This window comes from Hordeum vulgare, chromosome 5H (assembly GCF_904849725.1).
Source record: "Hordeum vulgare subsp. vulgare chromosome 5H, MorexV3_pseudomolecules_assembly, whole genome shotgun sequence".
Lineage (NCBI taxonomy): Eukaryota > Viridiplantae > Streptophyta > Magnoliopsida > Poales > Poaceae > Hordeum > Hordeum vulgare.
The window spans coordinates 536,419,302-536,433,507 of record NC_058522.1 but is presented as its reverse complement, the minus strand read 5'-3'; the positions used below and the strand labels follow the sequence as shown (position 1 = coordinate 536,433,507).

The 14,206-nt window shown below is 44.2% G+C and overlaps 1 protein-coding gene and 1 non-coding gene across 2 annotated transcripts; one reads left to right on the top strand and one right to left on the bottom strand.

Annotated features, from left to right (window-relative positions):
• The first annotated feature begins 580 nt into the window (after window positions 1–580).
• LOC123452475 lies at window positions 581–2,218 on the top strand. Its single transcript, XM_045129128.1, has one exon. It carries the CDS (start codon window positions 635–637, stop codon window positions 1,880–1,882), a length of 1,248 nt encoding a protein of 415 aa, XP_044985063.1. The 5' UTR covers window positions 581–634; the 3' UTR covers window positions 1,883–2,218.
• Window positions 2,219–10,431: 8,213 nt separating this feature from the next.
• Window positions 10,432–10,503, bottom strand: TRNAK-UUU. Its single transcript has one exon. It is a non-coding gene; the product is annotated as a tRNA-Lys (tRNA).
• Window positions 10,504–14,206: the final 3,703 nt, after the last annotated feature.

The window sequence follows — 14,206 nt, the reverse complement described above, 5'->3', positions numbered from 1 at the left end:
AGGGGCTGACAAAACAGCTATTTCTGCCAGCTATGCCTCAGAAATCTAGAATCAGCAACTCATCTTTTCTGAGAATGCAACGTGGCAACAACAGTATGGATGGAGGCGGCATCTCGCATCGGATGCGCCTCACTAAGCCCAACAATTTGGACTCACAAAAGAACGACCAGAGAGATCATCTCCAAGATGATATGCAAGGCAAGACCAGAGTACAAAAAAGGAACCAGAACAATGATCGTGCTGATTCTGTCAGAAATCTGGAAAGAAAGGAACGAGTGCACTTTTAGAAACAAAACACCAAGAGCAGCAAGCATATCCACCTTCATCACAACAACTCTTGAGTTTTGGAGGCAAGCAGGAGCAGTTTTTCTAGAGCACCCGTTTGGGGAAATTACGTGAGGAGTCCGGCGCCTGTGCCAGGCTACCTTTTTTCACCCTCTTTTTCGAAATATTTTCCTGTTATGTCTTTTGATCTACTCATCAACCCCACCTTTTGTATTCCCGCCATGCTATCTGCTAGCTGGATCTTTAATTTTTTTTTTTTACTCCATCACAAACTTAAAAAAAGAAGTCAATTCATTCGTTCACTCACTGCGCTAACCCCGCTCCTCCCCTCCCCGTCCCCGATCCCCCAATGGACCCCGGCGCAGCCCCCGCTCCCCCCATCCCCCCCGGATCCGCCGCGCCCGACGCCGCCGACTCCGACGTGGACGCCACGCTCCCGGTGGACCTGCTCCTGGAGATCGCAGCGCGCTCCGACGCCGCCTCCGTCGTGCGCTGCGCGGCGGCCGCCAAGCCACTGCGCCGGGCCATCCTGGACCGGGGCTTCCGCCGCCTGCTGGCGCAGCGCGCCACCGCCACCTCCGGCTACGACCCGTCCCTTCTCCGCGGGGTCTCCTACAAGGTGGAGGACAGCGACGCCGACCACCCGGTGCGCGTCGTGCAGGCCGTCCCCGCCGACGAGCCCTCCGTGCTCCGCGGCTTCAACGTGAGCCTCGACTTCGAGCCGGTCGCCTCCCGCGACGGCCTCGTCGTGCTCCGCCGCCTCCGCCCCCGCCCCGTCTTCGGCCAGTCCATCGAGGAGGCCCCCCCCGGCAGCGTCCTCCGCGTCTGCCACTCCTTCACCGGCGCCGTCTCTGTCCTCCCCTCCGTCTCCATCCGCGACTACCGCAAGCACGCGCTCCTCTCCGTCGAAGACAACGGCCGCGCCTTCGAGCTCCTCGTCGCCGACGAGCGCCTCCGCATCCAGATTTACTCCTCCAGGGAGGGCCGCTGGGGGCCCGTCCGCGCCGCACTCCCCCGCCGCCAGTCCAGGCCGTTCCACGACTCCTACCCCTTGGTCATCGGCCGCATCGTCCACTGGCTGTGCAACCCGGAGCAGCTGCCGCCGTTGGGGCACCTGTTTGGCCCGGAACCTTATATCGTGGCCGTGGACGCCGACACCATGGAGGCCACCGTGATTGATCTGCCGCGGGGCTGCACTAGCAGAATGACCGCCTCTATGAGCCACCGGGGGCTCCTCCTGGCCTCTTCGGTGGACGGGAGGCTCAAGGTGGTTGTCTCGGAGACCCAAGTGATATCCATGTGGACTATGTCACCCCCCGTCGAGGGGGAGCCGACCTTGCCGCCGAGATGGGTCCGGCAGGTGCTGATAGACAAGCAGGACTGGGGCGTGCACAGCTCAGTTCAGTTCGAGGGGTTCGGGCTGAGGAGTGGCACTGTGATCTTATATGTTGGTAGAGTTGGGCTCATTCGGCTCAACCTTGCGACAAAGGAGGCGGTTATCGTCTACCACCTCAGCGATATCGCCTACATCTCGCAGGTTTGCCTGCACGAGATTGATTTGTCCTCCCTTCTCCAGACCATGAAACCTCTGAGCTAGCTGCTTATTATGGATATGTTCCCTTCTCCTGACCATGAAACCTCTGAGCTAGCTGCTTACTATGGATCAGTTTTGAGAATGTCCTTCACTCCAGTTCTTGTTGCACTGCTTTATGTGTGCTTAGAGCAGCTGCTTTAGCTCTAAGCTGTCGTGCTCTGTGGTCAATACTAGTTGTAAAAGGAATGTAGTCACTCCTAAGTTTGTTAAACTCTTGTCGTTTCGCGTTATGCTGTTAGTGTTTGCTTGTCATCTGTCGTTGATCTAAAAGGACGGATTGCTTGGTTCAGTACGTACTTTAGCCAGTTGTTCAAAGTGAAATAAAATATGCTTGCTGCATTGGTTCTTTGTCCGCTCCACCACTACAGCCTCGGATGCTAGAATTTGTGCAGGAAATATATGTGTTACCGAAGCTGATGGTGCTCCCATCGAAAGGATCGATGCAAGAAGAGGTGAGCTTCCTAAGCTCAATATGGTCTTCCAATCTGACTGTGTTCTCACTTCTGAACTGCGATGGTCTGACCAATTGTGTTCTCCACCATCCATTTTTGATAATTTTGGTCAGTGTACTGCTTAAATACAATTCATTTTATTGAGTTGAAGTTATTGATGAAATTTTCATTTACCTGCATCGTGTACAAACTAGGGGAAATGATTAAATGAAAGTTGTGATATTTCTGTGTCCATACTCCACGCCTTAGCATATACATATGAAATTTATCTATACTGTGAAAAATACAGAAATACATCACTACGTTTTGATACCCCGTTCCAGTTAGTGACACTATTTCTTGAGTACCATGTACTTCTAGTCGCAAGGATATAAATCAGATCATGGTTGAAGTTACAGACACACATTTCCTGAACATTATGGACTGTCTAGTCCAAGGTTTACGAGTCGACAAGTCGTTCTGAGGTTGACCAATCGACGCTAGTGGACACTGAAGTTGCGACTCATAGACTAGTCGACACTGAAGTGTAGTCGGTCCTGGAGTTGTGACTCATAGACTACTCTTGACTAGTCCTTTGACTCATAATCCATGGTCTAGTTCTTGTACAGCTTGGAAAGCGTGTAACAGTCAGTTACCTCAAGAACCATGAGGGGTATGTTCTCAATTCAGAACTGCCATGGTCTGACAAATTGTGTTCTCCACAGTCCATTTTCGATCATTTTGGTTAGTGTACTGCTAAAAACAATGCATTTTATTGAGTAACCGTGTTCTCTCACCATTATAGCTTTGCACAAAACAATTCCCATTCCAGTCAGTTGAAGTTATTGATAAATTGTCATTTACCTGCTGCATGCAGAAACTAGGGGAAATGATTAAATGACATTTGTGATATTTCTGTGTCATACCTTAGCATATACTCCATCCATCCCAAAATAAATGTCTCAACGTTAGTATGAAATTTAACACTGTTAAAAATACAGAATGACATCAGTACGTTTTGATTCCCGTTCCAGTTAGTGACACTATTTCTTGAGTACCATTTGCTTCTAGTCGCAAGGATATAATTCAGATCATGTTGTGCACTTAATTTTATTTTGTACCAGTGTAACCGAATTACTTCTACAAACAGTTCAAATGTTAAATAGTAAATAGATAATGTGATATATTTTTCGGTGAAACTTACGTTGTATTAGCTCTTCAAGTGCACTAGCTCATCAGTCTTGAATGTTCATGTTATCATGCACTAGAAACGGTTGAAGTTAGAGAGAATTGTTTGCTAAATGTTAAAGACTTCTTAGTCCTTGTGCAGCTCCGAAAGTGTGCAATTCAAGGAACCATGAGTAATTGCTATGTGCATTTGGCTGTTGATAGATATATTGGCATGCTGTATACTAGAATTTCCGGTGCAAATTTCCATCCGGTATCATTTCAGGCAAACTTCAGTGTTTGTACTAGCAGACTGGCGGCATCTATCCAATTTGTTGGAAATGTGATCCCAATATGCAATTAGAACAACAGTTGTCACTGCTGACAAAAAGAACAACTGCTATGTGGGCACCTATTGCCACTTTGCTGACGTTTTGTGTTTCTCTTGGAACAGTTCAGCGTTTGGGAGCACATTTTGGCACCTTGAGATGTTGGGAGTGCACCTTTGAGGTGAGTGCTGCCTTGTCTGAGTCGCTTAATCACCAGCAAGCGACACCAGTGTTCATAACCATCAATACCTGGTAAATCATACTACCATTCTTGACAACTCATTTCCTGTAGAGCAAGTCATATCTGCTAAATCTCTGAAGATGTTTTTACCTTTTTCTTCTCTCGGTATGGAATGGTCTGGTTTCATGCAAACAATAGTGTCCGGTAAAGTGGTAACTGAACTGAGATGGAGGCGTACCGATTTGCATGACAAATGGCATTGTAGACAAAGGGCATGGTCGTCTGGCAAATTCTGAGGAAAACGAGTGCACTGATTGAGTACTTCTGCAAACTACGAAACTTATTCCACCGTTCAGCATTTGTCTTGGTCTGGCAGATTTTTTGAATTGAGCCCTTTAAACCGGAAGGGAGGAAGTTTTTCCAATCCTGCTAAGTATAGTGTGGCCCAGAGATATGTTCCTCTTTGCTGTATTAAACTGTGCCTTTTTCGACAAAGGGCATTTTTATTGGTTCAAAATGTAGCATCAAGAAATGATGACTAATATCCGGCCTCAACATAATTATGATGCACACAGCCAAACAAAAACAAACTAAAAAAATATAAAAATATGACATATCATCAACATGCCTATGCCGAAAGAGGTGACATATTTTATTTTCAGTTCGTCTCTTGTCAACAAATTCACTGTTTTGACCTTTTTGTGAGTGTTAAGCCGGATCTGACCCTTGTTGGAAAAAATAATCAGATCTGACCCTTTTGCTACCGTCGTAGTCCTTGGCGGTAGGGTATAACAACCTTGGTAGGGTTGCACCCCTACCGTAAAAAGAATTCTAAGTTGTGGACACAGTGCGCGCGTGTGTCTATCGTCAGACCCCTTAACGGTAGGGTTACATGTGCTACCGCCGGAGGCCATTTTCCTACCGCGAGGGTCCGTGGCGGTAGGTGGTCATACCCTACCGTCAAGGTCTCCGGCGGTAGCAAAAGGGTTAGATCCAAGAAAATTTTCCAACCGATGTCAGATCCGGTTTAACTTTTGTGAAAAGGTCAAAACAGTGAATCTTATGCAACGGGCATGTGCATTGCACTTGCAACTCTCGTCGAGGAGAAGGTTGATGTTGCACAAGAGACTTAGAGACAGGAGCAAGCAAACAGTGAAACCGTCCGGCAAGGCTGCAGTTCATAAGCCAGGCACTGCGGAAGACGTTGGGGAGGATGAGACGCGATCGTCTCAAGAAACCGTGCACAGAATTTCCAGCCCCGCGTACTGTTCCAGAGATGCCCGTGTTTCGCGCTCTTGTAGTAATATGAGGCTGGTTGTAATGGGTAGTATCATATACTAGTATCATGCATATGGTACTAGTATATGATACCGTATCCGTAATGCATAGTATCATATGTTAGTATCATAAGGTAGTTCATTTATTGCGATACAAGAGACATAGTAGCACATCATTTAATATGATACAGTATCATAAAAGCATCTGCAACAGTCCGTATGTTCAATCGTTGGTATAAGGGTGTGTTTGTTTTCAGGATGAGGTGGAATCAGACGGTTGGTTTCATCCCTAGCAGCCGTTCTCGTGTTTAGTTGGGTTAGGAACCGAAATTGGATCATCCGCATGCAGGGAATATTCCCTTCAGATGCTTCCACCGATTTGAAGGAATCGACTCGTTATTCCTCCGTGAAAGCAAATAAAAAGAAGAAATAACCAAGCAATTCTCACCGCGCTCACCTCCGCACCCGAACAAAAGTTTTTATGGTTATTTTTTCGTGGTTATTTTTTCTCGTTTTCGTGATTATTATTTTTCGTGGTTATTTTTTCATTTTCGTGATTATTTTTCGTAAATATTTGGTATGTACTTATTATCATATATTTTTATTTGCATGTGTTGAAAATAGAAATAAAATGTTGTTGAACATTTAAATTATAGGCTTGTCAAATGCAAATAACTCTATTTGTTCAGAGATGTAATCTCATCATTTATATTGAAGAGGTGAGTGGCATCAGATTCTTCTCATTTCATCTCTTCAACTAAACACCGGGATGGAACCAACCCATGACATTTTTTATCATCAACTGAACACAAGGATGGAACCAATCCATGACTTTGGGATGGAACCATGACATTCCATGACTTTCGGTCCTCAAACCGAACACACCCTAAGTGTCCACGTCAACAACCAATAACACATCATACAAGCTCTTCAATGAAGTGTATGTTAATTGTATTTAAAATAACTAAGGGGGTCCACTAAATATTGAAGAAATAACCATGCTTGCCTCGGAGCTTGTGCGTGAACCGTTGCTTCAAGTTCATACGATGTCATTCTCTTTCTTTTTTTATTGTACGTCATGTCATCAAAATCATCTATGTGACAATTTTACCAACGATGATCATACGATCATTGGAGATGTCCTAATATGATACTCAACCCTCTCTTTCTTTATTTAATTCCATGCCACCTCGTCAAAATTGCTTAATTGACATGCATGATACTAGCTATGATACTCCCATTACGGGTAGCCTGATGGCATCAGGTTGCCCACCCGTCTGATCTGATCAAAAGCTCATAACAACCAACACTAGTTCACGGCTAAATTAACACATGAATCATGACACGTAACCCTAACCATAACCATTTTAGCATTTGCGATCTCGCCGTGGCAGGCGCCGCAACGCAGCAAGCCCTACATCAAGGCGGACATCTGACATCGCTATTGGGACACAGCAACACCACTCTCGTGGAGCGGTGCCCACCTCCCCAACAACTGATGTTAAAAAAACCTCCCCAACAACTGATATCTCTTCGCGGACCGGGCATATGACACCGCTATTGGGAGACAACAATGCCACTCTCGTGGAGCGGTGCCCACCTCCCCAACAACCGACATCTTTTCGCGGACCGGACATCTGACATCGCTATTTGGAGACAGCAACGCCACTCTCGTAGAGCAGTGCCCACCTCCCCAACAACTACATCTCTTCGCGGACAGGGTGCCCATCCCACCAATTCCGGTGAGCGGGGAGATTGATGAGCGCTACCCGCTTGTTACCAGGTCTCCTCTACAACCGCATGTATGTCGTGGTCACCGCTGTGGGATACGTACCTCCACGATGACTATGATCTTCGCCGACTATCTTTTTTTGCAGGCTCTTCTTCGAGCCCACGTCGGTCTCGTCCTCCGCAATGCGCGCGCTCCAAGTCCGTCCCAGACACGCGGGCATACCTGGCCATGGGTTGGGCCTGGGCCGGGCCTAAAAAACCCCATAGGAGAAATCTAAGGCCCAGGCCTGGCCATGGCCTTACCACTGGGCCTAGTTTTCAAGCCTAAGCCCGGTCCATCTGTTGAAAAGCCCGTCAGGCTAAGGGCCGCGGGTCGGGACTCTTCCTTAAAATCACAATATGCTAAGCCCAAGCCCAGCCCAGCCCTATTGGCGGACTCAAAACTTAGGCCCAAGCCCGGACCACGGGCAAGCCCATTGGGCGTAGGCCCTAGATTTTTAGGCCTGACCCGGCCGGAGATGGCCAGATATGCACGGCGTCGCGCCGACGCCATCCCTCTTCCCCTCCCCGCCACCATCACCTCCCATGACAGAAGAGGAGGAGGTCGAGCTCATGAGGCGTGCCATGGAGGACTCCATGACCACCCATGACAAACGCCTATGGGAGGGCCTCGAAACCCAGCTGGCCCTCTTCACAGTCGGTGACGTCACCATCCCGGAGCTCGAGATGGCCGTCAAGGAGGAGGTGCGAGAGGAGGTCGTCGAGGAGCCCTCCATCGCCGTGTGGAACCCGTGACTGGTGGGCTAGAGCTGGAGGTGGTCATCCACGGCAACAGAGATTGCATATTGAATGGGTGTCAAGCCATGGGCGCCCACGTCGCCACGCTCACCGGACCTATCCCCACCACACGAAGAGGTGGTGGAGGTGCCTCCGGCCAGGCATCCACTTCAGGCGCCAACAACCCACCTCTGGCAGCCACCGCCGTACGTCGACCTCACAATAGACGACGAGGAGGACGGTGATGCCGGAAGACAAAGGCGGCATCCAGGACGACCATGACGACGACGTCTTTGTTTTAAGTTTCTTTAGTTTAAGTTATGTTTAAATGTGACCCTGAAGACTAGTTGAGCTGTTTTAAATTTATGTTAATGTTTAATTATGTTTTATGCTTGTTTCACCTTTTGTTTTGTTTTAAATTAGTGATTTTCGATGCAGACAAGTTGCGATGCGGCAGCTCGTTGCATGATCAGTGGACGGGCAGAAACGGACACGGACGTCCCTTTTGCCGTCGGAAACGACCGAAATTCAAACCATATGGGGAAACGACCGAAATTCAAACCACATGGATGTCCGTCTGAGCTCGTGCGTTGAAGTTGACCTTACCCCTTCAGTATCCTACCACCGTACACCTGGCTGTTGGGTATAATGAAATATCACCGGGATAATAATTTAGTCACTTCAGCATGGCCCGAGATGGCGCAAACATGTTTACCCAAGTGTTACCTCCATTGACCATGGCGGTAAGCTGTGCAATCGTACCACCAAGTGTGTCGGTGGTAATCAAAAGGTTAGATCTGGTTTTTTTCCAAACCAGGATCAAATCTAGCTAATCGTTGCTTAAAACTTTTTTTCATGCCACTATGTAAAGATGAACAAAATAGGTGTTGGTATTTTTATTTTATTTTTTTGCGAAAAGGAAACAGCTATTGACCAGGTCGCTGATGATTTGATGGAATGTCCTTTGATATGTTGTTCCACCGTTTAACTGCCCAATGACTTGGCTGCTGCTATATCCTGGTTTCACTCGTTTTTGAAGGAGAGGGAGCGCTGCATTGCCTAGAGCATCAGCCATTGGTTGGTCGTCAAATTTGGACACAGTTGCCGTTGACATTTATCCGATCGGGGGTGAAGACATCAAATTAACATGGATTTCGGCATGCAGATTTATACTCCTTCCGTTCCTAAATATAAGATATTTTAGAGATTGCACTATGAACTACATACGGATGTATATGGATATATTTTCGAATATAAATTCACTAATTTTGCTCCGTATGTAGTCTCCTAGTAAAATCTCTAAAAGGTCTTATATTTTGGAACGGAGAAAGTAAGAACTAGCAAAAGGGCCCGTGCGTTGCAACAAGAGAAAAAAATACCACACGCTCTTAATTTATAAAAAATAGTCTATAATATAAGAATTTATAGTTACGACACAAATAAAGATGGTCTTATCCTACAAAAGTGCAGTTTAAAATTTCACAGATCTTCTATTTTAACACGGCTTGCATGTAGATTTAATACGTACAAAGAATCAGACAAACGACCTTTAGTTTCATCTCCAAACCTGATTTTGTTGACGTGTTCATCCCCAATCCAGATGAGTAACGGTATGAAAGAAAGACGAATAATGACTTATTTATTAAGATTGCATCCTAGATACTTCCTCCGTCACGGTTTAGAAGGCACAGTTAAACTTGTGTACGTTTCCAAAATAGATAAGGTTTAAGACGCGAAAGCAATTACTCTTATTAATTAGTACTAGTACTAGTCATGCATGTGCCCTTCCAATTTGCTGCTCATGCATTAGTACTAATATTTTTTCATTTGATTAGGCGTATTAGCATTTACACTTGCTACATCTCACAACCAATCGATGACTACCTTGGTCCCACAGATTTTCAAACGTGCCTTCTAAACCGTGATGGAGGGAGTAGTGTTTTTATTAAATGTTTAACAGTAAAATAACATCATATTTAAATTTTACATATTTTTCTAATCAAATTTCATATATAATATGTTAAATTTAGAGTTATGGTTTAGAAAATATGAGTATATTAAAAAATATTTAATACATACTACGGGTTTAATGTTAAACGCATCAGAGGGTTTTCTATAAAATAACATGACGGATTAAGAATATCTATTTCCTTCATTAATATAGGTAATATAGGTAATATAGCTACATCTCACAACCAATCGATGACTACCTTGGTCCCAGAGATTTTCAAACGTGCCTTCTAAACCGTGCCGGAGGGAGTAGTGTTTTTATTAAATGTTTAACAGTAAAATAACATCCTATTTAAATTTTACATATTTTTCTAATCAAATTTCATATATAATATGTTAAATTTAGAGTTATGGTTTAGAAAATATGAGTATATTAAAAAATATTTAATACATTCTACGGGTTTAATGTTAAACGCATCAGAGGGTTTTCTATAAAATAACATGACGGATTAAGAATATATATTCCCTTCATTAATATAGGTAATATAGGTATAGATTAATTGCAAAAAGTTGGTACAGAAAACGAATCAGGATTTGTGGGAGCAGCTGGTTTTCAAGACGACGAAACGCTTCGGCACATGCATTCGAAAATTCTACTCCTTCCTATATTCCTAAAAATACATATTGTTGGAAAGTCAAAAAAATAGATCGCCGACCGTGGGGATCGAACCCACGGCCACGTGGTTAAAAGCCACGCGCTCTACCACTGAGCTAGGTCGGCTTACTGACTGAAGGCTAATTCTAACTCATTTGTATGATACTGCATTTATTTCTAATTTGTTTGAAATCAAACTATTTAAAGTATGCCCAACTTTAGCTTAAAAATATCAACGTTTATAAAAAAAAATAGTATAAAATTAATTTCATGATACATCTAATGATACTTTTTTCTTATATAGTTGGTCAAACTTTATAAAATTTGACTCTAGATAAATTTTATATGCAAACTGAAAAGAAAACAGTGGGGTACATATGTAAGCACATGCTTTCGTTAGTTATGAATTAATTAGGAAGCAAATTATTTGAGCTCGAGGTCATATGAGCACGTATGAATAGTAAAACTTTAAAACAAAATCTAAAAATTCTCAATTTTTATTGGAAAGAGTTGACTAGCATTGATTTTGTTTTCTTTGCCTAAAATTCCATGCAAGAAGATGCAGGGAGCCAACGCAAAGCAATTGACGCGGAGTAACGGTGCCATGGATTGCGGGTCACTCATCACCCTTATCTCCCGACTAGGTTGGCCTGGCCGAGGAACCCCAATATCGGTCCATCAATGGAACAGATCAAGATGGCCTATGGTGCATAAAAGGAAGCCTTCTGAAGGTTTGATTCATACTCCAAGACATTAAAAGTCATGTACAACACGCTCATCTTATGCGTAACTGACTAATTAAGTTGTAACCTTAGATCCTCCGTACCTATATAAAGTTGCAAACCGAGGGGTATGGATTGTACGACACACAAGATCTCGAGGTAGAACACATGTGCTTTGTATTTCATCCTAAATCAATACAACAAAAACATGATGTAGAGTTTTATCTTTTAGAAGAGCATGAACTTAGATAAAAACTCGTCTCTGATATCATCCCTCTAATATCATCATATCAAGGCTACTACATCGGGACTCCTTGTCCGAGATCTCCCGAAATTGATTCCGTCATGGAGGGCCTCCTCGCCGAGGTAGGCTTTAGCCCCAGCCGACGCGTAGAGCGCCCGAGGCATTGCCACCCAAAAACAAACAACGCGGAGAGCACTCTTGCGATCAAAGAGCCCGAGGAGGCGGGTGTTACAACATTCTTTATAAGTGTAATACTTCATGTTCATATGAGAAAAATGTTAAGTTTTCCTTGTTTCATACAATTCTCAAGAGGCAAAAAGAAAGAAGCAAAACTGGAGGAGGACTAGAATGGCATATCTCCTACGTGAATATAAAATTACATGCTTTTTTTTCGGGTAAAAATACATGAGTTTGCGTTAAAGAGCGTTTGATATCACAAGATGGCAACAATCGAGTGGACAATTCCTTTTTCCTCGAATGCATGTGAATCAAGAATTCAATTCCTAACGGTACCAATCCTGTGAATCAGACAACAAACGTAGGGAATTTTTCTTAATAAGGATCTAAATTCCGTAATGTTTTTATGAAATTCATTTGAAAGGAGTCCTTGCAGAAGAGAGTCAGTGTTTTGGTGAAGCAAGGCGTCCAGCAGGGCTGCAGTTCAGAGGCTGGACATTCCCTTCTCGACGGAAAGAGTTAAATGCAAGCGCGGTCCTAATTCTTTTCTGAAAGTGTCACTTGGGTCCTAATTCTTTCAAAATGCATATCTGAGTCCCATATCTTTTTAAGTTGTTCATCCGAGGTCCTAATCTCGTCTGACCGCCGCTGACCAGTGCCACATCGACACCAGAGGGCCCGGGCGGGGTAACGACCGGCCGTGTATATTTGCAGAAAACACCTGTAACCCTAAATCACTTTCTATCGCGGTCCCTCTTCCTTTTCCCCACACCTCTCCATCTCCCTGTCCGGCGAAAACAGGGGATTGACGGCGGTGGCGGCGACGGCGACGCTAGGATGGCGCCACATCTACGGCGACCCGGAGATCCTCCTCCGCGATATGGTAACAGCTCCTAACCCTAATCCCAATCTCTCCCCTGTTAGGTGCTCGTAACCCTAATCAGTGACCGAATCCTTTGCAATCTAGGACCACAAGAGGAGCTTTTCAGTGTAGAAATCAATTATGATGTTTTTTTTTGCGGATTTGGCATGTCAAAGTCATATGTTGATGGCAAAGATGCTGTGTTTGATGGATGTGAAGTAGGTACATGGTCTCCTCTCTGGCTCACTGATTTTATGCAACAATTAGGATACAGTGACCAATCGAACTTCACTTTGTATTGGTTGCTCCCTGGAAAAAATCTAGCTGATGGTCTCCGGATTGTGGACTGCGACACTGACACATTGCACATGACAGCAGTTGTTCCAAAATTTTAGTATTTTCAGTTGTTTGTGGACCATAAAGACATGACATTTGACAATGCAATTGATGACATTCATGTTAGTGGTACACCTGATCTTCCTGCTGTACTATGCCCTAAGTCTCCTCAGTTTAATACTGGAATTAGGGGCAGTCCTAGGTTTAAGGTCAAAGCTCAGAAAGGCAATCTGAACCAGTGTCATGGAGGTAGCAGCCATGTAGGCAGTAGCAGTGTTCCACCAATGGCACAAATTGTTGGTCATGAGCTCAGAAGAAGTAGGAGAAAGCTTGTGGTAGAAGAAGAAATTTGTAATGAAAAGGAAAGTGACAGTGATGACAGTGAGTGGGATTCGGACTGGGTTGACTCTGACAATGAAGTAGGTAAAGATGATGATGATCTTTATGAAGAATGGGTGGATGACAAGTTCGAGCAGAAGAAAAAGAAGAAATCCAAATTGGAGCAGGACAGTGACTATGAATCTGATGAGCTGCAAGAGTTGCAAGATTCAAAGCTTGAAGAGAGTGATTCAGCAGAAGAAGTGGAAGTAGTTGATGCTCAAGGGAGGAAAACAAGGAAGAAGAAAGTGAAGCTCAAAAGGTGGAGGCCAGAGAATATGAAAGAAGTGAATTTTCACATAGGCATGGTGAATTTTCACATAGGCAGAAGAAGTGAATTTTCACATAGAACTGGAAAGGCGATGTTTTTCAAAATGTCTGCATTTTTCAAAATGTCTGCATTTACAGTGCAATTCCTGTTATGCAGAAAAAGTCATGCCCACAACTCTCAAGTAGAGCATCCAGTTTGGTTTCACCTTCAATGACTTATGATCTTGCTTCATCTACTGTCATGGAAATTCTGCAAGACCAAGTGAGTGTTGATTACTTTCTTCTACTGTGTATTTTCCTGATAATTACTAAGTGCTGCAAATGCTTCAATTGTAGGTGATAGCTACACAGCAATCACAAACATCATTGCCAGCTCCTCTACCAGATAGCCAGTTCCTTGCAGCCTGTAGAGATGCTCTGCCCCCTCCAAGAGTGCAAACTACTGCAACACTGGGCTTGAAGAGAAGGAAGAAAGTGACAAAAACTAAGGAGAACAAAGCCCCATGAACTAAGAAGTGAAGAGCTACAAAGGTGGCACATTTTGGACATATTTTGGATAGAAGCAAACTTGGACATATTCTGGAAAGAAGCAGTGTAGGATGTTCTCTTATTTTGGTTAGGAAACAAGATGATTTGTAATGAAACCTGATGCTGGGATGTGCCTTTGGGTTTCACACAAACCATGGATAAGAGTACTCCCATGGAAATGTAATGCTATTTCCTATAATCTATCTTTGAAACTACTTCTAAGTTCAATTACTGTTTATTTGTGTTCTCTAGAAGCAAACCATCTTTGAAAATGCTGGCACAGTACAGGAAAACAAACAAAATGCTGCCAAA

Excerpts from the sequence above, each read along its gene's own strand:
- LOC123452475 (XM_045129128.1), top strand. The coding sequence starts at position 635 with ATGGACCCCGGCGCAGCCCCCGCTCCCCCCATCCCCCCCGGATCCGCC.